This window comes from Dipteris shenzhenensis, chromosome 29 (assembly GCF_047967505.1).
Source record: "Dipteris shenzhenensis isolate YYH24624 ecotype China chromosome 29, Dip_SZ_1.0, whole genome shotgun sequence".
Taxonomy (NCBI): Eukaryota; Viridiplantae; Streptophyta; class Polypodiopsida; order Gleicheniales; family Dipteridaceae; genus Dipteris; species Dipteris shenzhenensis.
In genome coordinates, this window is record NC_141624.1 from 5870742 (window position 1) to 5896205 (window position 25464).

At 44.1% G+C, this 25464-nt stretch overlaps 1 protein-coding gene across 5 annotated transcripts in view; it reads left to right on the forward strand.

The window, feature by feature from the left end:
• The first annotated feature begins 3959 nt into the window (after nt 1-3959).
• LOC147882349 (mitogen-activated protein kinase 4b-like) overlaps nt 3960-25464 on the forward strand; it is a 56534-nt gene continuing 35029 nt past the window's right edge. Inside the window, exons 1-5 of one of the 5 annotated variants that reach the window (XM_087400811.1) lie at nt 3960-4117; nt 4171-4248; nt 4409-4972; nt 5768-5897; nt 21095-21232. In XM_087400811.1, coding sequence (XP_087256937.1) covers nt 4800-4972; nt 5768-5897; nt 21095-21232 — 441 coding nt within the window. In that variant the 5' untranslated portion in view covers nt 3960-4117; nt 4171-4248; nt 4409-4799. The other 4 variants (XM_087400814.1, XM_087400812.1, XM_087400815.1 and 1 more) reach the window with 4 other exon arrangements.

Sequence of the window (25464 nt, forward strand, 5' to 3'; positions counted from 1 at the left end):
ATTTTAAGTTGCATTCTCATTTAAAATTCAGTGCTCTATGTGAGCATCAATTGCTACCCAAACATTTTGATCTGAAAGATGTTAGAAATCACTAGTGACATCATGCCCTCATTTGAACTTAGAAAGCACACGAATTTTGTATATATTATAAAATTATAAATTTTAGCATTGCAATCAACTTGACATAGATAGAGAGTTGCTTGTATTGTGTTTCTTCTAGGAATGTACAAATGGCATAATTGTGTTCAACAAAAGAATTTCAAATTTGAGGAACGTGAACTCGTGGGTCCAATGCTCTATATGAGCATTTGTTGCACCCTCGAAATTTTTTGTCTAAAAGATGCCTAAATCGGCCATCCATGCTATAATCTAAAGTGTCTAGAAACTACTTGAATTTCATATTTGTTACTGCTTCATATTACAACATGCAAAAAAATGAAAATTAGATGTTGCATTGGAACTCTAAAAGCAATTGTAGACACTAAACACAACTATCAAGAGAAAATGAAATCAACGCTATAAATATATTGATCCACAATCTAGTATGCCTATCAAGAGAAAACGAAATCGATGCTATAAATACATTGATTCAGAATTTAGTAAATGTTGAGCAAGTTATTGATTATTGCATGTCACATGTCAGATATATTGCTCCTTGTAAAAATCAATCACAATTAAGCATATTTTAGAACAAATGCAATTAAAAAATCTATTTTCCAACATGATTCTTTGGCACTGCAAGATTGCTGATAGACACAAAGTTATCACATCAAAATATTATCAACTTGAAAATACCATACATAAGCTTGTGCTACACATCTATAATTTACTAATTTTTGTCTTTAAGACAATTTGATGTATCAATATGTGTTCACTTGAGAAAATGAGTTGTGCAAAGCAAATTGTGTGTGGGGGAGGATCAATCAACTTCAAACAATGCAATTAATATGCATTCAATTGAGAAAAGGAGTTGTGCAAAGCGAAATTATGCAAAGGATGTCATTGACGATAACAATGTTGAAGATTACTCCAACCAAAAATAGGATATGGAAACTTAGAAATGTAAGGACGTCAGGTGGCCACATTGGCCATAGATAGTATCCAGATAGACAAGATTATGGTGAGCAAATTGATTTGCTTTTGATTGGTAATGCTTTCATTGGGACTTTCAATCTCTATAATTACCACCAGTGTAATGAGCATATGGGCTCCTTCACAACATTGCAAACAAGAGGAATATCTACTAGTATTCCACATTCAACATGTTGGGCTTCGCCAAAAGGAAATTTTAAAAAGGTGCTTTTGCAACGATATCCTTTGTGACATTTTCATGTGGAGAAAAAACTTTAATGGTTACTTGTTTTCTCATAATAGTGTGATAACTAAAAATAAGCACAACGTTAATACTTTAGAAAAATTGAAGGAACTCATATGTCAAAAGCCTAAGCTTGTGCAAGATACTACAATCATAAGTTGAAAACATGCTCTCACTTATTACAAAAGATATAGTAACATGGTTACCATTTATTACTTTTTGTCATGAAACTCCAATACAAAGGAAGCCAATATGAGCATGATATCTTGTGGGCTCATAGTGCTTGACTGATATTATTTTTAAAAGAAACATTGATTACAAATGCTTGGCAAAGTTAATAGGTATCATTTGGGAAACTCTAGTAGACAATTACATAAAACATAGACACATGGCCCTTAACAGGGTCAATAATGACATTTGACTCTAGTTCCAATGAATCCAACTCACACTTGGACCAGGTTTGCTATAATTAACAACATGTGATCATCATCACTTCCTTTGCGTATTGGATTGACCATTTCATAATTATTGATATATGCTTATAAACTCCTAATCTTTCTTTGCCCTACTAGAGGTCTTTAGTGGCCATGCAAGCCTATATTGTTAAGTTATGAAATAGTAGTTGGGCCTTTATGTATGACAAGGGCCCATGAACTCCATCCGGGTTCATTTCCATCTTAAGTTGGTTGGTTCTCTTCTCCCCTTAGAAGCTTCCCCAGGTCCACCACCAGTAGGGCTGGCCCAACCCTATTGGCATGATCAATCCACAGCCCCATACTGCCTTAATGTTGAGCCCCCCCCCCTCTCCCTGGATGTGGACTGAGCAACCTTGGCATGAAAATTCCAGCCCATCATTGGAATGCTGGACTGGCTAGACCGGCTGAAACGGTCCAAACTACCTCTACTCCTCTCATTATGGTAGGCAACCTAGGGAGATGTTTGGGTTTCCTCACACCCCCTTGAGCCACGTGTCATGAATCAGCATGAAACTAAGCCCTTGATCAGGTTTCATCTTATGCCCTTGATTTCATTTGATGTAAAAGCTAAGCTTTTGACTAAAGCTGTTACGTTAGCCATAATCCCAGCATTATCTGGTGTAGTTACGGTGAAGCGGGAAACTAAAGGGCTCGACAATGCTTGCATCAATAGGGAGTGCAATATTAAGGTCTAAAGGGCAGTAAGGTTCTAAGGTCCATTATGGACATGTGGCACTTAATTGGGCTCCAAGTCGCAAGCATTGGGTTCAGGGGAGATTCTAGAGGGAAGCTCCACGAAAAGAGAAGGAACAGAGGGTAAGAGTTCACGCACATAGGCTGCAGGGAGAACTCTGGAATCGCGGCTGGATAGAGAATCCAAGAGAGCCCTTTATGGTCTTGTAACAAGAGCACTAAAAGCATATAGGTGCTTTTCACAATAACAAGACTATATAAACGTTTCAAACCTATTCGATTTGAAGACTTGATTTGCAAGTTTGGGCTTATTGGCACGTGAAGCTTTGAAGAGCCTCGCGATGACCTTATGCTCTACTCTTAGAAGCCTAAAAGCTCCCATTTTCACGAGGTTGGAGAGGCACGTAACATTGGCTAAGTGGAGAGTGAGAATGTTACATGCTCTACTTCTGACTTCCTCTAATGATAGTTGTCTTTTTGTGCTGTCCAGAGTCTACTGAGCAATCTGAGAATGTTGGAATCATCCCGCTCAAGGACACACACAGATCCTCTCAAGGTCACATTGGCAAGTTTTTCAGATATTGTCTCTTGGCGTTCGACTATGATTATGACTATCGACATTCAGGCAATATGCCAGTTTCTTATCCATTCGTGAGACTTACCCTCGGCGCTAATATTCTCGACATTATCTCAGCACCCAAGGAAGGGCCCATTCCCTCGGATTATAACTCTTTGGGAAAGGAAGCACGCCGCCTCCCCGCCCACACTTGGTTATAATAATTATATATTATATATTATAATATAAATATTTTCAATTATTGGTCCATTCAAAATTTCTTGTTTTTAATCTGAATTCTTACAACATTCCTCTCGTTTAATGCATGTTATCGATGCGAGGGAGGAAGGAAATCCAAGATTGAAGGATGACTACACCTTTATTCATATGCTTGTAGTCCATGTGACAATATTGTATCGCCTTATTCATGCATTTGTTGGACTTCAGCTTCCAAAATATGGACATCACAAAATCAATAATAAATCATCACCCCTGACATTTGCAGGGAGTATCGGGTCCTAATGGACCTAGTGTCGCGTCTCATGTCCACTATTTTACTCATTCTCTTTTTTCCTTAAACAATTGGTAAAATAGAAGGATTCAGCTTCAATTTCGAGTTAGTAGTTACTTGCTCCACGATGGAAAGACTGCCTGCCGAAAATCTAGTTCATTGAGAATTCTCTTGCGTTACATTCTTGTGAAAACCCACGAAACAGGTTCGAGGAGGTGCAAGTGTTTGTCTCCATCCATTGTCTCGTTAGAGCGGACGCGTAGGGACATTTGTCTGGTTAAAAGAGCCAATAAGGCGGCCTCCGGAGCGATGCGGGGAGGCCTTTTGATGCTTCCTTGCTCATCTTTGTGTGAAGCCATTTTCACTCTCCTCACATTGCCCCAAATTGGAGGTAGGTGGAATCATCACGAAGAAAATGGAGATCCGAGGGAAAGGAACACGTTGGGAGAGCATCTTTTCGTGTAGATACTGGCACGTGTAATATTGGTTTGACGATAGCAACCTCTCTTTCTAATCCCGTGAGGAGGAGGAGCACAGAAAAGCAAGCTGAGAATCTATTGTTAGTAGTGTGCAGGTCTAATAGATTGAGCAAGGGGACAAGGGACAGTCCTTTTGTTAGTAGTGAGCAGGTCCTTTTGGGCAAAGCAAAGATGTTTAAAGTTTGATAGCTGTCTCGTTTTTGGCAATCAGGATTCAAGTACCTGCTCTTTTCTGAAAGTTTGTACATTCTGCTAAGTATTTTGATGGTCCTGCCAGTAATAATATATACTAGGGCCGATACAGCCTTTCTGATCGAATCCATATCCACAGTACTTGTGGCTTACCCTCCTCTTTTGTTGCTCAATTGGGCTTCCCAGGCTGCTGTTTTCTGGGATTTCAGCTCATCCTGCCGTTGCCCTGCCTCTGCAGCTCGACTTTCTTCCTTTCTGCGGCGTTCTGGCATTTGGGTTCCATCGTTTTCAGCTCTCTCGTGCTAGATTCCATCTCTCATTGCACCTCCCTTAGCTGGGTTTATGCCAGACCTCTGGATTGTCGTGTTCCCGTTGTGGGCGAGCCGGTGCCAGCCAGATCCTGCAACGAATTCGTGTGTAGCTTACGCAGCAGTCGAGACAGGCTTTTGAGCTACAGTTGCGACTCAACGTCGTCGACCAGCTGAGCTTTGCCAAACAGGATTTTTTCGGCAAACATTTTGACGGGAAAGGAAGAATCTTTCGTCACTAGTAAACACCGGGAACGCACCTCAAATCCATGCTGTCTGCAGTGATGGACGTAACCAACGCTGCAGAGGGTCACGTTCAAGGTGTGCCTACCCATGGGGGCCAGTATATCCAATATAACATTTTTGGCAACTTGTTTGAATTGTCAGCGAAGTATGTGCCCCCTATTCGTCCCATCGGCCGCGGGGCTTATGGCATTGTCTGGTAAAGGACCGGGCTTTCTTTTTTTCTCGTAATTTTGGACTTGTTGCTTGTTTCCAATTCTTTTCTGCTCTCTAGAGAAGTAAAGGTTGAATCCTATCTTGGTCTTTCTTTTCTCATGAAATGCTGGATATCATGCCAGACATCCGTTCTTTCGTATGCCTTGGTTCGCAACTAAAAGTCTTGTTTTTTGTACGCCCTCTACAATTCAGTCGAGTTGGAAGGACCTTTTGGTCAATTCTGTTGCCTTACCTGAGCTGATGTCTATCTAGGACAGTTCTCATTCAATTTTTGACCATCCAAGAGTGACGTTTGGAAGTTTGATCTTCAGCCAGTAAAGAAATTCTGCAACCCCCCCCCACCCTCCGTTTTCCCTCCCTCCTACCCCCTCCTTCTTCTCGTCCCCTCTCCCCTCCGCCACCTTCTCCAATCCCTATAAACACACGCACGTTTTTGCTTCTCTGTGTTTTCTTCTTCCCCGTAGCCCCTTCCTCTATGTTTCCCAAAACCTGCAGAAGTAATGTCCCTCTGTGTTAGCAATCATGTGTGGGATGAACTTATTCTTTTGTTAAATTCTCTATGAATGCATAAAACAGGCTCAGTTAGAATGCATGCGGGCCTTGATTATTAACTTTCAAAGAATAAATAGTTGTGGACAAGCACCTATTGGCTGATGTAGAAGTGCTAGCTGCAAATTTGCTCTGTTGTTGCAAGATACACTTGACTTCCTAGATGAAATATGCTGTCTAGCTTTGTAACTTTTGTGCTAATTCTAGTGGAGATCTTTTTTGAAAACAGTTCTGCAATCAATTCAGAGACAAATGAAGAAGTGGCAATCAAGAAAATTGGGAATGCATTTGACAACAGGATTGATGCAAAGCGCACACTACGGGAAATTAAACTACTGCGTCACATGGATCATGAAAATGTAAATTTCAAGGCTCTTTGCATACCACTATTTTTCTTGTGAAGTTTGTCTGTTTTGCAGCTTTATTACGATCTAGTCTTCACAGGGAGTTGTAGCTTGAATGAAGAGAATTTGGATTTGTTTTTTATTGGTCCTCTCCTTTAGTGTTAGCCTTGGCTGAGTCTGCCCTTCACCTCTACAGTGCTGATAGAAACTCAGCACAAAGATCTTTCTAGGGATGCTCATGTGTGTGTGGGTATGTGAATATGTAAGTGTGATAACATATGTTTATACTATGGATGTCATGCTAGCTAGTCCATGCTATGCATGATGGATTATATGGTTTTCAACCTTGTGGGGGAGTATCAGGAGGTTGAAGCTGCACTAATTGCTTGATTTATAGAGGATGAGTTCGGCCATGTTCCTAGATTCATCATGGCATATGGAATTTATGGTTTTCAACCTGTTGGGTAGACAAGGGAGCGATTTCTTTCTCTACAATCCTTTAGCTATCTATCAATGTGGAAGCGTGTACTGAAATACTAGACACGTTTGCTTTCACCTGTGAATGAGTGTGAGGAATGCGGGATTGGGTTGCCACTGCCCCACCTCCGAAGAGAGTATTTTCTGTTATATTACTGTTGTCAAGGCCCAAAATGAAGGGCTGTCCCTTCCTGTAGGATGGAGATGGGAGAGAGGCAGACTGCTGCTCTTTTCCCCCTCCCTATTGATGCTCAAAGGCGTGTTGGTGGTCCTATATCTGCTGGAGGCTGTGGGCTGCTGAGACTGAAGGCTGGAGATGAAATCCAGAGACTGCCTGAGTCTGTAAATCCACAGGTTGACTGGGAGGCCTATAAATAGCCCCTCCTGCTATGGTACTCTGCTGCTGCTACTGTGACCTGGAGCGAGTGCTGTGGCTGATGTGTGACTGCCCTGTGGACAGTCCTGTCCATGGGCCTAGATGTCCATGACATCCGCTTCTGCTGATGGGGATGCGTGGCTCATGTTAAGGTACTTGCAACTCCATGGATACAGCGTTGATAACCTGTATCATTGGAAAGGGTCCAAAGTTACGATGCAACAGCTTCAGACACTTCTTCCCGATTTGCTTGAGGCTTTTCTTCTTGATCCGATGATAGACCCACTTGCCCATCCTTATTGCTAGAACATAAAATCCCACCAGAGGGTATCCCGCAGCGGAAGAGCGATAGTTGAGCCCAGGAATTACACGTGGAAGTGTTTAACTACGGTTTCAAACCTGATAACTGTGTACTTCACGAATCACAACCATTCATGTGTGTGTGCAAGCTATATAGAAGCAACCCTTATATATATATATTTCCGTCTGTCCACAAACTGAACACAATGCATTACCAAAATGTCATCTTACTATTCGCCTGGGCACCTCTAGATCTCTGAGCCCGTGTGCTCCTCTGAGCTTATGTAGACTCTCTGTCCAAAGATCCCTTCCACCTTCCTGTCCGGAAGCCAGCCTAGGTGGGCAACTCTTGCTGAACTAAGTCTGCAGGTATTCAGCCTAGTTTATTCAGCAACTAAACAATCCCCAATTTCTGGGGCAATCTAACAGCTCACAGGCCAGCCAAAAGGCCAGCCACCTCAGCCAAACAAGTGGCCAGAAAGACCAGCTGGTCTGGCCGACCAGAACTGGCCGACCAGCTGGCAGGCCCACCGACCGGCTGGCAGGCCCACCGACCAGCTGGCCGACCAGCTAGGTCTGGCCTATAAAGGCATCTGCCCCCACACTCCTTCTGACAGGACAGGACCTGCAGCTGCTCCTCTTCTCCGCCATCCTTTGCTGCAGCCCCGCCTGCTCCATCTACCTCTCCTCTTCAGATCTGCTCCTCTCTGCCTTCTCTCTGCCTCTCCTTCCTGCCTCCTGGCTGCTCCATCTTCTCCTCCAGATCTGCCCCCATCCTGCTCCAGATCTGCTCCTCTGCTCCTTCTGCTCCAGATCTGCCCCATCCTGCTCCAGATCTGCCCCTCTGCTCCTTCTGCTCCAGATCTGCCCCTCCTGCTCCAGATCTGCTCCTTTTCTTCATCATGTTGCTATTCCAGATAGCCTGAAGGTTCCTTCCTCAGGGCATGCTGGTTTTCAGCCATTTCCTAGGGCAGCTCTAGCCCTTCATCTTCTTCATCATCATCGAGCTACACGGAGGACTGCGCTTCGCTCCCTCTACTGCTATCTTTTCTACAGTTTCTCTACATGGAATCATCTTTCTGATTCACCTCAGCCACGGTCTTTAAGACACGACGGCTTGAGGTTCTTGTATTCAGTTTTTCATATTACCGACAGACACTATGTTTTCTGAGTTCCATTCTTCACTTGTGTCTGAGTATTGTCTACTTTTTGATCGCTCCACTGCAAACCCTATCGTTTCTCTATATGGTATCAGAGCCATGGTGATCTAAAGACCCCAGATCTTTGGTGATCTAAAGATCCTGCTTCTTCAAGGAGGCCATAGGTACGGGGAGCATCACTCCTATGAACATATCAGTTTCCTCTTCATTCCACTGCGCACTAAGGGAGAGAACTCCATCCCTCCCTCCCTTTCAGAGCTCCATCCCTCCCTCCCTTTCAGAACTCCCATCCCTCCCTCCCTTTCTTACCTCCATCTTCTACACCCATCCCTCCCTCCCTTTTCGGTTTCAGGCTTGACACTACCCATTCCTTCGAACAAGGAGGTCATGATCCTTCACCTCTACCAGATCTCCATCGGCATCGACTTTCAGGATCTACATGTTCTCCCTACGCGGGACCCTTTCTGTTCAGATGTGTCTTGATGTCTGTTGTTTCGAATTCTTCTACATTCATGGAGGCGGGGATAGACTCCTCTCTCCCGAGGTTCAAGATCGGGCACACACTGGATCACTGTTCAGCTACGACCTCTTCCTTTGGTGAAATCCTACCATCTCTGGATTATCAGTGCTGCTTCGACATATTTGTTCTTTACCTTTGCTTTTCCCTCCACCTTTCGGCGTTGAGAGGGGGTGGCTTATTCTCTCAAGCTTCACAGTGTTCTTATTTCTATATGGTATCATACGTGTAACTGCGACACTTGAGGAAGTGAACAATTCCCTTGCAAGGGCACTCCTCTTGTGATCTTCTCTTGGGCATTTCACAGGGATAGCCAGCACCACCATCGACATCCCTACACGAAGCTCCAAGCACACAATGTCTGCCCCTCCAAATTGGCAATTGAGAGGGGGTATTCAGCAACTAAACAATCCCCAATTTCTGGGGCAATCTAACAGCTCACAGGCCAGCCAAAAGGCCAGCCACCTCAGCCAAACAAGTGGCCAGAAAGACCAGCTGGTCTGGCCGACCAGCTGGCAGGCCCACCGACCAGCTGGCCGACCAGCTAGGTCTGGCCTATAAAGGCATCTGCCCCCACACTCCTTCTGACAGGACAGGACCTGCAGCTGCTCCTCTTCTCCGCCATCCTTTGCTGCAGCCCCGCCTGCTCCATCTACCTCTCCTCTTCAGATCTGCTCCTCTCTGCCTTCTCTTTGCCTCTCCTTCCTGCCTCCTGCCTCCTGGCTGCTCCATCTTCTCCTCCAGATCTGCCCCCATCATGCTCCAGATCTGCTCTTCTGCTCCTTCTGCTCCAGATCTGCCCCATCCTGCTCCAGATCTGCCCCTCTGCTCCTTCCGCTCCAGATCTGCCCCTCCTGCTCCAGATCTGCTCCTTTTCTTCATCATGTTGCTATTCCAGATAGCCTGAAGGTTCCTTCCTCAGAGCATGCTGGTTTTCAGCCATTTCCTAGGGCAGCTCTAGCCCTTCATCTTCTTCGTCATCATCGAGCTACACGGAGGACTGCACTTCGCTCCCTCTACTGCTATCTTTTCTACAGTTTCTCTACATGGAATCATCTTTCTGATTCACCTCAGCCACGGTCCTTAAGACACGATGGCTTGAGGTTCTTGTATTCAGTTTTTCATATTACCGACAGGCACTATGTTTTCTGAGTTCCATTCTTCATTTGTGTCTGAGTATTGTCTACTTTTTGATCGCTCCACTGCAAACCCTATCGTTTCTCTATATAGTTCACCTCCTGGATAAGGCCCAACTACTGCTGCTATTGCTGCTTCTTCCTGCTCTTCAAAGGCTGCTCCAATTGATGAGGAATGGGGCTCCAAATGGCCCCTTTTATAGGACTGTTTGCCCTACCAAAAAACCGACCAGCAGGGGGGCATTCTGGCCGACTCAAAGAGCCCCCTCCTACCGGCTTTTCGTGCTGCCTATAAAGCCCCCCCCTGGGGGCCCACTTCCAGGCCTTTGGCTGGCCCTGCCTGGCTACGTGGCAGGCTGCCACTGGTCCAGGCCTGCCTGCCCATATCCAGCTTGTTTTCCATGCCCATAGGCCTCCAAAACATCCATGAATCCTGTCCTTTCTGTCTGCTACAGCTCCGCCTCTGTTCATGTCACTTCCAGCCTCTGGAACTGCTCCAGAACTGTCCATACATGCTGATGTGGCATTCCGTAAAGATGCTGATGTCATTACAGCCTTGCTTACTGGTTTTGCCTATGCAGTCTGTCCTCTCCAAGCATGCACAGCATCTGGAGCCTTCTCTGCCAAGTCTTCCCTCCATGGTGGATCCTCTTTCTTTGCTTTCCATGTGGCAGCCCCATGACCCATCCTATCAATCTATGGTCCAGCCCCCAATGCACTACTCACGGGTGGGGAGGTGACAAACCCTATTCCAACACTTGTCCAACATCTCCTCGATGTATGGTGGAACCCTTACACCCTGCAAGATTATGCCCTCCTGCATCCTAGGCAGTCTTGGGTTGGGAACTTCATTATCTTACCTGAGGACATGCTGCTATAGCATTCTTGATGGTCAACATCAAGAGGACTCTTTTCTATATTCAAATAGCTGCTGCAGCTCCTGAAGCTACTCTTGGATTATTTATTGCTGTGTGTGGGATCATAATTAACCTTTATATCATGTGCATCCCCTCTTTTGAGGTTAGCCAAACAGAGACGAGAGTTAGATCTCTGCTGGAGGCTTCGGGCTGATGCTGAGGCTGCCTGGAGCTGATGAAGAACTGTGCAAAAAACTTTGAATCTAGTCAAAATAACTTTCTTTTGGCCTAAGCTGAAAGTTGATGTCGAACAAGTCAATAAAGCTGAGTGCTTGAGACGAGGGGGATTGTTGCATCCTTTGGAAATACCTAAGAATAAATATAAAGTAATTCCATAGATTTTGTGGTAGGTTTACCGCGAACGTCTCATGGGCATGATGATGCAATTTGGGTGATCGTTGACTGACTCACCAAATTGACTAGATACATATCTATAAGAGAGACTATAACAGCTACCTAGGTTTTTCACTCGTTTGTTGAGAAGTTGTTTAGTCTTTATGGCTTGATGGGATATCTCAAGGTGTATGCCTCAGGCGCACCCTGGTTTCTATGTGTGAGTGCTAGAGGCACAGTTAGGTGCCCATAAGCACAGTTAGGTGGTGGAAAGCCACATAGGATGATTGAGAGAATCTAGGAGCAGATTGAGGAGATGATTGTGGAGCTCTGAAGTCATCAGTGATGTCAGTGAGCATGTAAGAGGTGCCTACATAAGGACCTCACTCTTCTTCATTCCATAATGCAAGTATTCTGAATTTGTGTCCACTCTACTCTTTCCTTTTAGTTTACCAACATGGTATCAGAGCCATTTGATCCCCCTTATCCATTTCTGCCACATCATCATCTTCTTCTCCATCTTCTTCTTCACCACCTCTTCCTCTTCTTCCCAGAATTTGCTTAAGCCTGTTCTCCTCCGGTTCTCTACCATTCTCCATGCCCTTCCTGCTGGAGATCCACCTCGAAGGGGCGAACCCCTGGCTGAAAGGAATTGAAGAAACACGCGCTCGGTTCGTCGCCATTACACGCAGTTCGTCGACCTTTGTTCCTGCGTTTTCTCTCAGCATGCTCCATGCTTCTCTAATTCCTTTCAGAGGGAGCTAGTCCATACCTAGAGCTATCCTGTGCTGAAATCTGAGCAGCAATGGTTGCATATTCAAGCTGAAAACAGAGAAAAACCAGTCGAAATTGGAGAGACTAGCTATGCGCCCTTTTCTCCTCAGTGGACCTTCTGTGGTATATCAGCTCTCTTTTGCCTCAGAAACCCCCTTTTCCTTTGCTCTGAAGAGTGAGATACAAGCCCTCCAAGTTCAGTCTTTTGATTTTGACAGTTTTGACAAGTTTTTGAAGATGATGCTACATAAGATGCTATTCTAGCATTTCTGGTTTTTTGAAACTTTCAATAACATCAGTACAAGTGTGGCTTCAGTTTTGCTTTGAGTTGCTATACCTGGTTTTGATTGGAAAGTTTTCATTTTAGCCATCTCTATGAAGCATGTAAGAAAAAGCATCATTGATTGAATTTTGGTCACTAGTCTTTGCTACATTAAATGCTTATACTTGGAAGCCTTTCAGTTGTTATTCTAGCCTTGTAAGAGAGAAAGACACTGCCCAATATCTAGGTTAGACCCTCTCATGGCTACCATATTGAATATAGATAAGTTCAATGGAAAGGGCTTCCACACATGGCAGATGAAGGTGAAATTTGCATTGATGAGGGAAAACCTCTGGGGACTTGTCAAACCGACTTCAACCGCTTCTTCTACAGTCTCCAATGTTGGAGAATCCTCAACTCCGACACGCCCGGCAAGGGATCCCGCTAGAGAGGAGAAAGCATATGATATCATTGCTCTTGCTTTAGGAGATGATTATATTCATCACATCTCTGACTTAGAGTCTCCTTCAGAAGCTTGGCAGAAGCTTGACATGATTTTTGGTGCTAGCTCTCACATCTCTAAATTATCACTTAAAATCTCTTTCTTTGAATTGAAGATGGTTAGTGGCACTACTTTGGCAGCTCATGTCAATTACATGCGGAGTCTTATGACTCAACTTGCTTCTATCAACTCTCCTATTACTATAGATGATGCTATGGCAGTGTTACTTAAGAGTATGCCTGAAGATTATGATCATATAGTTACCACTTTGAAAAATCTTCCTAATCCTAATCTTGAAGGTATTATCTCTGCTCTCCAAGAAGAAGAAAGGCACATGGAGCTCAGGAAAGGCAATGACACTGTTTATGCTGTAAAAATCCAGAAGGGCAAGTTTACACCTTGCAATCACTGTGGAAAGACAAATCACCTTTCAAAGGACTGCATCAATCCATGCAAACACTGTGGCAAAAACAACCATCATGAGAAGTTTTGCAGAGCCAAAGCAAAGACAGAAAATGCAAATCTACTTTCAGTTGATGTGCCTCCACAAGACGAGGCATCCTTTGAAGATTATGCATTTTAAATGTATGCTCCAGATCTCTCTTTTTAGGTCAAGGTACTCAGCCTGGATAGTCCTCCAAAATTAATGAAATAAACTATTGTGTTTTGTGTGTTTTGTAAACACCTCTGGTCACCTTATGATGTAGGCCATGTGTATGTTTTGCTCCATGGTACCTCCTGCAGACATTGTGTGCATGTACATGCAGGGGAGATAACCATTGAAAGGTCTTTTTGTATCCCTTTTGTTTACCTTACACCCATGGGAACCCTTGCTAGCATGAGATCCTAGCCATAGATTTATCCTTGACCACCATGAGATGGCATGAGAAACTATGAGACTAGATGTATCCTTGACATAGCCTGAGGCATTCCCTTGAGGGGGGGTTTCATGGGATATGTCAAGGTGTATGCCTTAGGCACACCTTGGTTTCTATGTGTGAGTGCTAGAGGCACAGTTAGGTGCCCATAAGCACAGTTAGGTGGTGGAAAGCCACATAGGATGATTGAGAGAATCTAGGAGCAGATTGAGGAGATGATTATGGAGCTCTGAAGTCATCAGTGATGTGAGTGAGCATGTAAGAGGTGCCTACATAAGGATCTCACTCTTCTTTATTCCATAATGCAAGTATTCTGAATTTGTGTCCACTCTACTCTTTCCTTTCAGTTTACCAACATGGCTTTGTTAGAATTATAGATATAATTCAGCAGTGACCAATGTAATATAATAAGCTATTTAGGGGCACTTTTCCCTCTTTAAGAGGTTTTTTCCCCTAACCGCAGCTAGTTCACTAACTATGGTTAGTGACTACTAAGGTTTTGTCACTAGGACAAAACCTTATCTTTCTCTCATTGAGATGTACTCTCACACTCTTTTATTGCAACTCACCTTTCAGCTTCCAAGCTTCCAAGCTTCCAGCTCTCACTCTCTCTTGCTCTCTCTCACTCACCATCTACTCACATTTGGTATCAGAGCGGGTTCAAGAGCTCCGTGCTCCCTGCTCCCTTCAGCTCCAACCTCCCCGTTCAGCTCCAGCTAGACTGCGACACCTCGTCCGTACAGTCCGTACGACTGTACGGAATCCTACCGTACTGCACCGTATTGCTTACCTGTTCACCGATCTGCGCCAAAGAGCACCGTACAGCTTTGCTCCCGTACAGTTCCGTACTCCATTGTCGTCCGTACAACGTCGTGTAGACTTGCTCGCCGTACATCGTCGGCAGACTGTACGGTTAGTCGTACAGTTTCGTACAGCTACCGTACAGTTCCGTCGTAGTTGACCGCACCTGCGCGTACATACTGTCCAACAGGTATCTGTACCTGTTTTCGTACAGGTTGTTTTTTCGTACAGCGTACTACTTTGCCGTATAGTACATGTCTACGTACCTGCTCGCCGTACAGTACCTGTCGTCGTACCTGCTCGTCGTACCATCCGTACAGTGCCGTACCAACCGTACAACACTTCCGTACTGTTTTCAGTACAGTGCTTCCGTACTGAATCTGCTTCCGTACAGCAGGTAGTCCCTTGTTTTCGTAGAAGAGAACTAGCAGGTGATCTTTGGCAGGCAAATTTTGCAGACAGCCATTGTTTGGCTCAGTATTCTGGGAGTACATTTGGGGCATTTTGTATGTTGCAGACATTTCAATCACTGTGTAGTTTCGGAGCTACACTTGGAGTAAAAATTGCAGATTTTGTCTGAAATTTGGGGCTTTCAGTTCTGCAGTACAATTTCTTGAAGAAATTTGGGGATTTTGTGATTACATTGTAATTTTGCAGAAAAATTTGGGGCTTTTGCAGACAGATGTGCAGATCTAGTCTGAAATTTGGGGCTTTTGTTCAGAAATTGCAGATTTGGGGCTTTTAGTAAATTTTCCCCTTTCTGGTTGCAATTTCAAGCCACAAATTGGGGCTTTTGTGTTGGGAGAGCAATTTTTGGAGTATGCAGTTCATACTGCTTTTCTTGGAGTGTTTGAAGCACTTTTGGCAGATTTTGGAGAGTTTTTGATGCTTGGACAGATTTCTGACAGTGCAAGTACAGAAATCTAAGTTGCATTTACAGCCCGTGCTTGGCTGTGTTTTTTGGGAGTTGTGCATTTCATTCCGAGTAAGGGAATTCAGCTTTGTATCTGCTTCAATCTTTTTCTCAGATATGGCCCATCAAAATCAGAATGAGTTCCAGTTCGGTGGTCTTTCACAGGAAGACAAGTTGGATGGTACCAACTACTCCCTCTAGAGTTTCATGGTACGCAATATTCTGATTTCTTGCAATTTATGGGATTATGTCAATGGGGATGAGATCCGACCAGCAGATATTGCACCTGCTACCCCTCCCCAGCAAGGAGGTGGAAGAGGTCGTGCACAGGGTGCAGCTGCAGGACAAGTTGTTGGTGCAGCTACAGTCACTACTCCAGAGCAGAAGAGATGGGATTCACGGGATGCCTTAGCTTTGTCATGCATCTCTCTTTCAGTGAAAAGATTTATCATTCTGCATATCCGGTCGTGTAAGACCTCCAGGGCAGCGTGGGATATTTTGGAAAGCATGTATGCAGCTCGGAATGATGCAAGGGTATCTTTCTTGAAAAGAGAGTTGAGTAACACACATATGGAAGAGGGTGACTCCATGTCAGTCCACCTCACAAAGCTACAGGATCTCAGAGAGCAATTGTTAAACATAGATGAAATTATTCCTGATTCAGAGATGATTACAACCACTCTGAATCCTCTTCCTGAGTCTTATCTCAGCTTTCATACCTCGCTGAACTTATCATTGAGGGGGGGTGCAAATCCTCTCACTTTTCATGAGTTGATAGGACTTCTGCTTCAGGAAGAGCAGACCAGGAAAAATTTGGCTTCACGTGCAGGTGAACAAGCCATGCTCTCAAAATTTAAATAAAAAACAAAGGGACAGGCAAAGACATCAGTAAATCAGCCTTCCAGTGGGTCAGGACAGCCTTCCCAAAAGGCTAAAAATGATGCAAGCCCAAGAAGAAGGGTTTTTGTCACTACTGCAAAAAGCCAGGTCATCACATAGTAGAATGCAGGAAAAGGCTTGCAAAAGAAAAGAAAAATAGCTCAGGTATGGCTGTTTCAGATTCAGCTCCTCATGCATCTGACAGTGGGGATGCTGCAGCCAACTTCGTTGGACAGGATTATGCCTTTTTATCTTGCATTTCAGATTCTAGGCTGGCTGTTCCAGATGCTCGGGATAGTACAGCCACTTGCAGTGATGATACATATGCATTTTTGACTTGCAGTTATGACTCTTCTACAGATGCATCCGCTTTCAGTGTTAATGAAACACTGAACACTTGGTATTTTGACAGCGGTGCATCCAAGCACATCACTTCTAGGAAGTGTCTTTTTACTTCCTTGCATCCACCTCCCGTTGGTAAGAAAGTCACTTGTGCCAACAACTCATCATATTCAGTACGTGGCACAGGAGATGTTGAGCTCACTGCCACTGATGGCTCAATTTTCAGACTTTCAGATGTCTTATATGTGCCTGGCATAACCAAAAATCTCCTTTCAGTGTCCACTCTTAACAGAGGGGGATTTCAGGTCATTTTTGAGGATGACAAATGTGCTGTCCGAGACAGGGAAGCTGACTATGCCTTAAGGTTATCTGGTACTCTACTGCGTGGGCTTTTTCAGCTTGATATTTTTGAGAAAAGAGCAGCCCATGCTCTTGCAGTTTCTACCCCTACAGCTGCCATGCAGAATGCAGAATTATGGCATGCCAGATATGGCCACATGCATTACAACAGCTTGATGACACTTCAGAAGTTTTCCATGGTTGATGCATTGCCACCTCTTGAGATACCTCCTCCACATGCCTGTGAAGGGTGCATTTTAGGCAAGATGCATAGAATCCCCTTCAAGAAGGATGGTTCAGTTAAAGCTGTCCGCAAGTTACAGCTTATACACAGTGATGTCTGTGGTCCCATGAGGACTCCATTGTTGGGTGGTCATCTCTACTTCGTTACATTTATTGATGATTACTCCAATTTTACTTGGGTTTATGAGCTGAAACAGAAATCTGAAGTGTTCACGGTGTTTAAACACTTTTCAGCCATGGTTGAAAATGAAACCGGACTCAAGATACAGACATTGCGCACAGATAGAGGTGGGGAATACTTGTCTGCAGAATTTGATGCTTTTCTGAAAGGCAAGGGTATTGTGCATCAGCTCACAGTCAGGCTGACCCCTCAGCAAAATGGCAAAGCTGAGAGGAAAAATAGAACCCTCATGGAGATGGACAGATGTATGCTGAAAAGCAAACACATGCCTCATAAATTCTGGCTAGAGGGTTTGATGTGTGCCAATTACATTTTGAATCGGGCTCCCACTAAGGCTTTAAAAACAAAAACTCCTTATGAGGTCTGGAATGACAGGAAGCCTTCAGTGGATCACTTCCGAGTCTTTGGATGCCTTGCTTATGCACATGTGCCAGTTGAATTTAGGCACAAGTTGTCAGATAAAGCCATCAAATGCATATTTGTTGGATACAGTGCAGAAAGCAAGGGGTACCGTCTCTACAATCTTGCTACACGCAATATCATAGTAAGTAGAGATGTGATATTTCTCAAAATTCAGCTCACACTCAGGCTGAATTTCAAATGCCTTCGTCTTCAGAGGATGTCTTTGAAGGGTTGCTACCCATTGCCTTGGGTTCCCCCGCTGATTTTTCTGATGCAAATCAGAATTTACAGCAACCTCCAGATGCTTCAGTTCCGCCACAGGATGTCTTGCCCCCTCCACAGGCAGTGGAACAGGTGGTGCAGCAAGAAATTGCAGACATACATGCAGCAAAAACAGTCCCAAACTGGCTGTTACAGACTCTCAGGGAGAGTAAAATTGATGCTCCGTTATCTGGCAGGACTCGCAGTGTAGCAAGGCACATGGAAGGTGCTAATTCAGTGGAATCAGCATATGCAGGTACTCTCCTTGATGAGGAGGAGCCTCCCACATTCGAAGAGGCAAAGGATAATGTGCATTGGATGAATGCCATGCATGATGAGTTGCAGTCCATTGCAAAAAATTAGACTTGGGATGTTGTAGACTTGCCACAGGGTAAACATGCCATTGGCACACGATGGGTTTTCAAGGTCAAACGGAAGCCAGATGGCTCCATTGACAGATATAAGGCAAGGCTGGTTGCTAAAGGCTATGCTCAAAAAAAGGGCATAGATTATGAGGAGACATTCGCTCCTACATCCCGGATGACCACCATCCGATCAGTTATTGCAATGGCTGCACATTTTGGGTGGAATGTTCATCAGTTGGACATAAAAACAGCCTTCTTAAATGGGGACTTGTTGGAAGAGGTGTATGTCAAACAACCTCCGGGCTTTGAAATTACAGCAAATGCACTTCAAGTATGCAGGCTCAACAAAGCTTTATATGGGCTGAAACAGGCCCCTCGTGCATGGTATGCCAAGATACATGCCTTTTTGACCAGCAAGGGGCTGCACAATAGTCCTACTGAGAGCACCCTCTACATCAAGATGGATGGGGAGGAAATTTTAGTCATTCTTCTTTATGTCGATGACTTACTGCTCACAGGGTCCAATGAAGAAAAAATTACAGATTTCAAAGCTGATTTGCAGACCAACTTTGACATGTCAGATTTGGGGCTGCTTCACTTTTATTTGGGGATCCAGTTCTCTCATGAGAGACGTGGCACTGTTATGTCTCAGTCCAAGTATGTTTAGAAACTCTTGGACAGATTTAACATGCATGAGTGTAAGCCCATAGCCACTCCCATGGAGCCGGGGCTGAAACTCACAATGCATGATGCAGGAGAATCAGTTGATGCCACACTTTACAGTCAGGCTGTTGGATGCCTCATATATCTCTGCAACACTAGACCTGATATTCAGTTTGCAGTATCTCAGGTGAGCAGGTACATGCACAGCCCAAAAACTATGCATTGGCAGGCAGTTAAGCGCATCTTCCGTTATTTGCAGGGCACAAAGTCTTTTGGCTTGCTATTTCCCAAGTGGGGTGACTTGCAGATGCATGCCTACAGTGATTCAGATTGGGCTGTTGATTATAACACTAGGCAGTTCACTAGTGGCAGTTGTTTCTTTTTGGGTAAATCTTGCATTTCCTGGCTGAGCAAGAAACAATCTACAGTGGCTACCTCATCATGTGAAGCTGAGTACAGGGCAGCTTTCACAGCAACAGTTGAATGTGTGTGGCTGCGACGTCTATTTGCTGATCTTCATCTGTCTTTGGAGGGTCCTTCTCCAATTCTCACTGATAGTCAGAGTGCTATTGCAGTGGCAAAGAATCCAATGTTTCATGCTCGCACGAAGCACATTGAGGTTCACTATCACTACGTCAGAGAGAAGTTGCATGCAGGAGAGATCAGTATGATCTTTGTGTCCACACATGACAACGTTGCAGATATTTTCACCAAAGCACTATCACGTGAAAAGTTTGAGGCATTTTGCAGTGCCCTGAACTTATATCCGTTTGGTGATTGATCAGCCTTGTACATGACATTGGCATTGCAGGGGGGTGTTAGAATTATAGATATAATTCAGTAGTGACCAATGTAATATAATAAGCTAGTTAGGGGCACTTTTCCCTCTTTAAGAGGTTTTTTTCCCTAACCGCAGTTAGTTCACTAACTATGGTTAGTGACTACTAAGGTTTTGTCACTAGGACAAAACCTTATCTTTCTCTCATTGAGTTGTACTCTCACACTCTTCTATTGCAACTCACCTTTCAGCTTCCAAGCTTCCAGCTCTCACTCTCTCTTGCTCTCTCTCACTCACCATCTACTCACAGGCTTACCTCCAGGCAAGCGTGCCATAGGCACTAAGTGGGTCTACAAGTTAAAGTGGAAAGCTGATGGCAGCGTGGTTGACATGCTTATTAGGTACTCAGCAAATTGCAGCTTTCAAGGCTGATTTGCAGAAATCATTTGCCATCTTAGATATGGATGGGGTGCATTGCTATCTTGGCATCCGGTTTGCTAGTTTTGAGGCGGGTAAGGCAACATTTGTAGCCTCAGTTCCAGCACTAGTGGGCAGCACCCTGCTATCCATGTAGTGTGGGTTGTGAGTGTGCTTTTTACCACTCTGTTTGCAAGGCAGCGCTCTACTGAGACTTTTGCAAAAAAGTGTCCTCCCAATAGATTTTGGACACCCATGCCTTGATTAACTACTTTCTATTTTAGTTTTGCTTGTGTGAGTACTCTATCCCTCTCTCTCTCTCTCTCTCTTCATCTCTTCTCCCCCCAATCAACTCATTAGCATCCTCAAATGATATACTCCAATGCTCCATAACAGCTAAAAAACTTGAAATAATGACAGTAATACATTTCGCTCCTTTGTTTGGACGTTCTTAATGAGTCATTTGTTGCCATGTATTGCAGTCTATTGCAGGTCTGAGTGTGATTTATATTTACATGTATGTGTCCACATCCCGTGTAGGATGTAGAGCTATTTGGTGTGGGTTCGTGGACAATAATCTCCACGTAAAATTTCACAGCCTGCTTAAAGGGAAGAAAGATCCAAGTGGATTAGCAGTAGATACTAGAAAGAGGTCTTTTTGGACCTCACGGTCTGGGTTTGCGTAGCAGTGGGAGCCCAGATGCAACAACAGTGAGCAGGAAAATTATATTAAGGGCGTTGCCCTAATGTGGACTGTATCTGGGTGTTTCAGAATGCATAGCGACCTCTAGAATTGTGGATGCCTGGCGTTTCCCTTTTGTCCTTCTCACCCTACTTCTTGTTTCCAGTCCCCCTCTTTCTTTTCCTTCCCATTCACTCTTCTTTCTCTCCCTTTCCGCTTATCTTGCTTGATTTATGTTCTATTTGTTGGTAATATTTACTAATTTCCATCATTTGAGTATTTAAAAAGAAGACGTGTTTTCTTGTCCTATGCAGATTGTTGCCATTAGAGATATTATTCGTCCACCCAGGAGGGAGGATTTCAATGATGTCTACATTGTTTATGAGCTCATGGACACAGATTTGCATCAAATCATACGTTCAAATCAACCCTTGACAGGAGACCACTGTCAGGTTTGTGACTCTTGTCTGCACTGTAGATGTATTGTTGCGTACGAGAGTGTCTCATTGGCTTGAGTTTTACTTTTGGAAGTTGTACTGTTCTGTTGCAATGAAACAGGTATTTGCAAATCTCAGGTTCACAACGCACATGTACCCTTTCTATTTGTAACCTTATTTCAAAGTGGAACGTCTGTTACAATGCAAACTCTAGATGATGATGTTTTTTTGAAGCCATCATATTTTTTGCTTGGAGAAATTTTAATTGTTTGAGTTACATTATTAAGGCATTGTGATATTGTTCGGAGTATGTTTTGTTTTGGGAGGCTTCAGGTATATGACTTAAAACACTACTACTGCTTTTTGGAAGCACTATTTCAGGTTTTGTCTTTGCACCATCCACAAAATGGAATGTCTGTTGGAAGGTGAATTCTATAGATGACGATACTTTCTTGAAAACCCATTGTGATTATTTAGGGTATAGTCTGTTTTGGGAGGCTTCAGGTATATAATGTAAACACTGAGAGGCGGATGATGTATGTGCCTACTACTGGTTTTTGCAAGCATTGCCTCAGGTTCCGTCTTTGTACCATCCACAACCTTTCACAAATCCAAAGCAAGAAAGCAATCATTTACATAGATGGATGTTTTTGTGCACGTGTCCATAGAGACTGCAAAAGCATGCTTACACCATCCCTATATAAATAGATCTAAACTATGAAATATGTAATGCATGTATGCTTTTACACTCCTTGTGTATGTATGTATGTAGATACATATAGATAGATGCATGTACATGCATTCATGAGTACTTGAGCTGACACCCGGTATGGGTATGGCAGCTCTAGATTGAGCACCTGCCAGTTTATGGAGTTTTAGTGTGGTGAGCTGGAGGCCTGGGGGGTCGAAGGCAAGTCCTGTGCCTGGGTCCGTCAGGGTCCTGGCATCTTTTCTGCTCTCTAAGTTTCGACTTAATACGGAGGGTCCACACTTGAGGTGGCATCGAATAAATAAGGTGGGAGGAAAGAGTTCTCCATGAGATGTTTGGTGGTGTAAGTCCCTCACACAGCAAAGCTGGCTCTCAAAACAAAACAAAACATTTGTCCCCTCTTCCAAGGGGTATCTCAATACTATGATGGGTCTAACATGTAGTTTATAGCACAATTTCAATGGCACTGAAGTTGAGTTGCCTCTATAGGTAGTTACAATTTGGAGTTCGATTCCATTTTGAAGGTGCTTCTTCATATCATATCTCCTCTGCAAGCTAAAAAGGATGAGAAATAAAGTGTGCGTATCATATTAAAGCATGCATAATTCAAAATATCCATACCGTCAGCTTAAGTATGTGTGTGGATATTAGTCTTTATATTTTGTTCAAAAGTTTCATTTTTTGTATTAAATGTTGTCAGCTTCTACTTTATGAACTTATGTGTTCAAATCTCCATCCATTTTACAAAATATTAGAAGAGCACTCTACACTTTTATTGTGAGAGTGTGACCACTGAGGATCATTAATTTTAGTAAATTGCAAGGTAGAGGCTGCTATGTAAGGCTTTTAAAGTCTGGCACAAAAGCTTCATTGCTCTCTTGTATAAAGAAAAGTGTCGTATGCATGACACTCTATTGAACGCGGATCAAAAAATGGGCAAATTGCCTCCATGGAATGCTCATTACCACTTTATTGGTGATTTGATGTATATGGAAACAAAAAGGTAAGAGTCAGTCAAGTCAGGAATTGCATTATGGATTGCCTAGTTTTTACAACATCAAAGGCTGAAAGATAACACTCTTCAAAGACTAGATGTGTCACCTTGTAGATCCATCAACACTGCCTTGCTCTGCCTTTGTTATGTCGGCACCCTTCTACTTAACATTGCTTCACTCAGCTTTGCCATCGCTACTCACTTTTTTTGCTCAGTGCTGCCTTCCACCTTTGTGTGCCCATGTCTTGCGCTTCTTGCTATTCATTTTGTTTGTGAGCACATACATGTTGTGCATCGAGCAGTAAGAAGTTCTAGAGGGCCATTTGATTCGTTGAGCTGCTGCCAGCAAACAGTTTCGTGTGCTCCAGCTAGTGAGGCTGCATTGCTCAGGCTGTTGTGCTCCAGCCTCCATGAAACCGGCCTTTAATCACTCAAAGGGTAGTGGAACTAAACCTTTAATCACTTCAGCACTTATTTACAGCTCACAAAGCATATATCACAACCATTAACCATTGCATGATCACCATTTGGCATTTACCCATTTGTTCACAAACAAAACCACTGAAAAAGGGATGGAGGCTAGAATGCCCCTGCTCAACAAACATAGACAAGTGCACCCGATTGGCCCCAAACACCGTGGCCCCCCTTTCGGTATTTCTTTATATTTCACAGTGAAATGATTACAAGTTGCATCTGGGAGACCTTCCCTGCAACTGAGCACGCAGCCTTAATTCATTGAGCCTTCGCAAGGCTTTCAAGCATAGAACACCATCACATAAGTGCACTTAACCCATAGGCTCAATCCAAAGGCATTCTCTTTTCCGAGTGCAATTCCATTGGCTGTCCAGATGCAATCACACTGCACCCCAGTTGCACTCTCTTTGAGTGGTTTCCAGATGGCATTTATGAAGCTTTTCAAAGCTCCAAAATAAAATCAGCAAAGTACCCAACCAAAGAATGACTCATGTAGCACTGTTTGGGCACCTGTGAACCAAGACAGGGTGGCACACGAGGCCAACCAATAGCTTATGGTAAAAATAAATTGCAGCAGCAAAATCACAACTCACCAAGCCCTGAAAACTCGAATTAAGTCCTCAATCGCCAAGAGCACATAGTAGCCAATGCCCAATTGCATTCTCAGCCAAAGAGGAGTGCAAAGGCATGAAGAAAGAGCATTTATAAGACCCGACCAACAAGAATTCCACTGAAAAATGCGAAAAGAAGCACTTGTGTCGCGAAGAAGTGGAGTTCTTGGGCTCAAAAGAAGCGTGCTTTAGAGAGGAATGCATTGAGAAGGTTTTGGAGAAGTTTCATCGCCATAAAGTCCTCCAAAACTGAGAAAAACCAGTCAACCAGCGCTTGGGACCACTCGAAATTCAACAGAAAGCTGTAGCTTTGCAAGAGGAGAGGCCCAGGAGGCTGTAGAAGCAAAAAGGTCCAGAAAAAGCCACTTTTGTAAATTCGACCAGCAAAAGAAGTGCTCAGCTCTGCCCGTTCTACCAAACGCACAAAGGGAAAAGCATATCACTGCGAAGGGGAGGTAGAGGGGAAGCCATCGGGGTAAATGAAAGTCGAGGAATCCAAACGAGTGAGGAGTTATGAAGAAAAACGGAATTCAGTGGAAGGAGGGTGAAAAACCAGTCCAAAATCTCAACAAAGGGAGAAGATGAGAGAAAAAACCACACGTGAGAAGTTTAGAAGGTCCAGGAATGGCAAAGGAGCATGTAGAAGGCACTAGAGCCATATGGAACTCTAGGGAGGCCATTGAAGGTACATGGCCCTCTAGGGGGCCCATTAAAAATGCCACATCATCATTTTCCAACAACAACTCTTTTAATTTCTTAGAATGTCTTTGGGCCTAGGGATTAATTACGCTTGTGTGCTAGACACCATGTGTTAAGCAACTACAATCCCCACTTTAGGGGCAAACATACCAGCTATCAGCAATCCCTATTTTAGGGGCATTAAGGCCAACCAAAGGCACAAAAGGCACCAAACAAGGCAGCCAAAAGGACAGCCAGCAGGGCCAAACAAGTGGCCAGAAAGGCCAGAATTGGCCGACCATTACTGGCCAACCAGAACTGGCTGACCTGAAGCTGGCCGACCTCCTGGGTCAGGCCTATAAAACACTCCCTACCCCCTCACTCTCAGTGATTGGACCTGCAGCTGCTCCTCACCGCCTCCATCCTTTGCTGCAGCCCCTCTTGCTCCAGAACTGGCTATTAAGCCTCCAACTCATTCTCTGCCTCCTCTGCTCCAGTTCTGCCCCAACTCCTCTGTCTATTTATTCCTCTGCTCCAGATCTAGCCCTGGACCTCCAGCTGCTGCTCTAGATCTACTCCTGAGTGGTTGCCGACGAGCTTCCACTTCTCCTCTTCATCTGCTGCCATCCTCTCCTACCTCCAGACTGCTGCCGACAAGCTTCCACCTCCTCATCCTCTGCTGCGCATACACCTCCAAATCTACAGCCAGATGAGCTGCTTTTCTTCATCATGTTGCTCTTCCAGATAGCCTGAAGGTTCCTTCCTGAGAGCATGCTGTTTT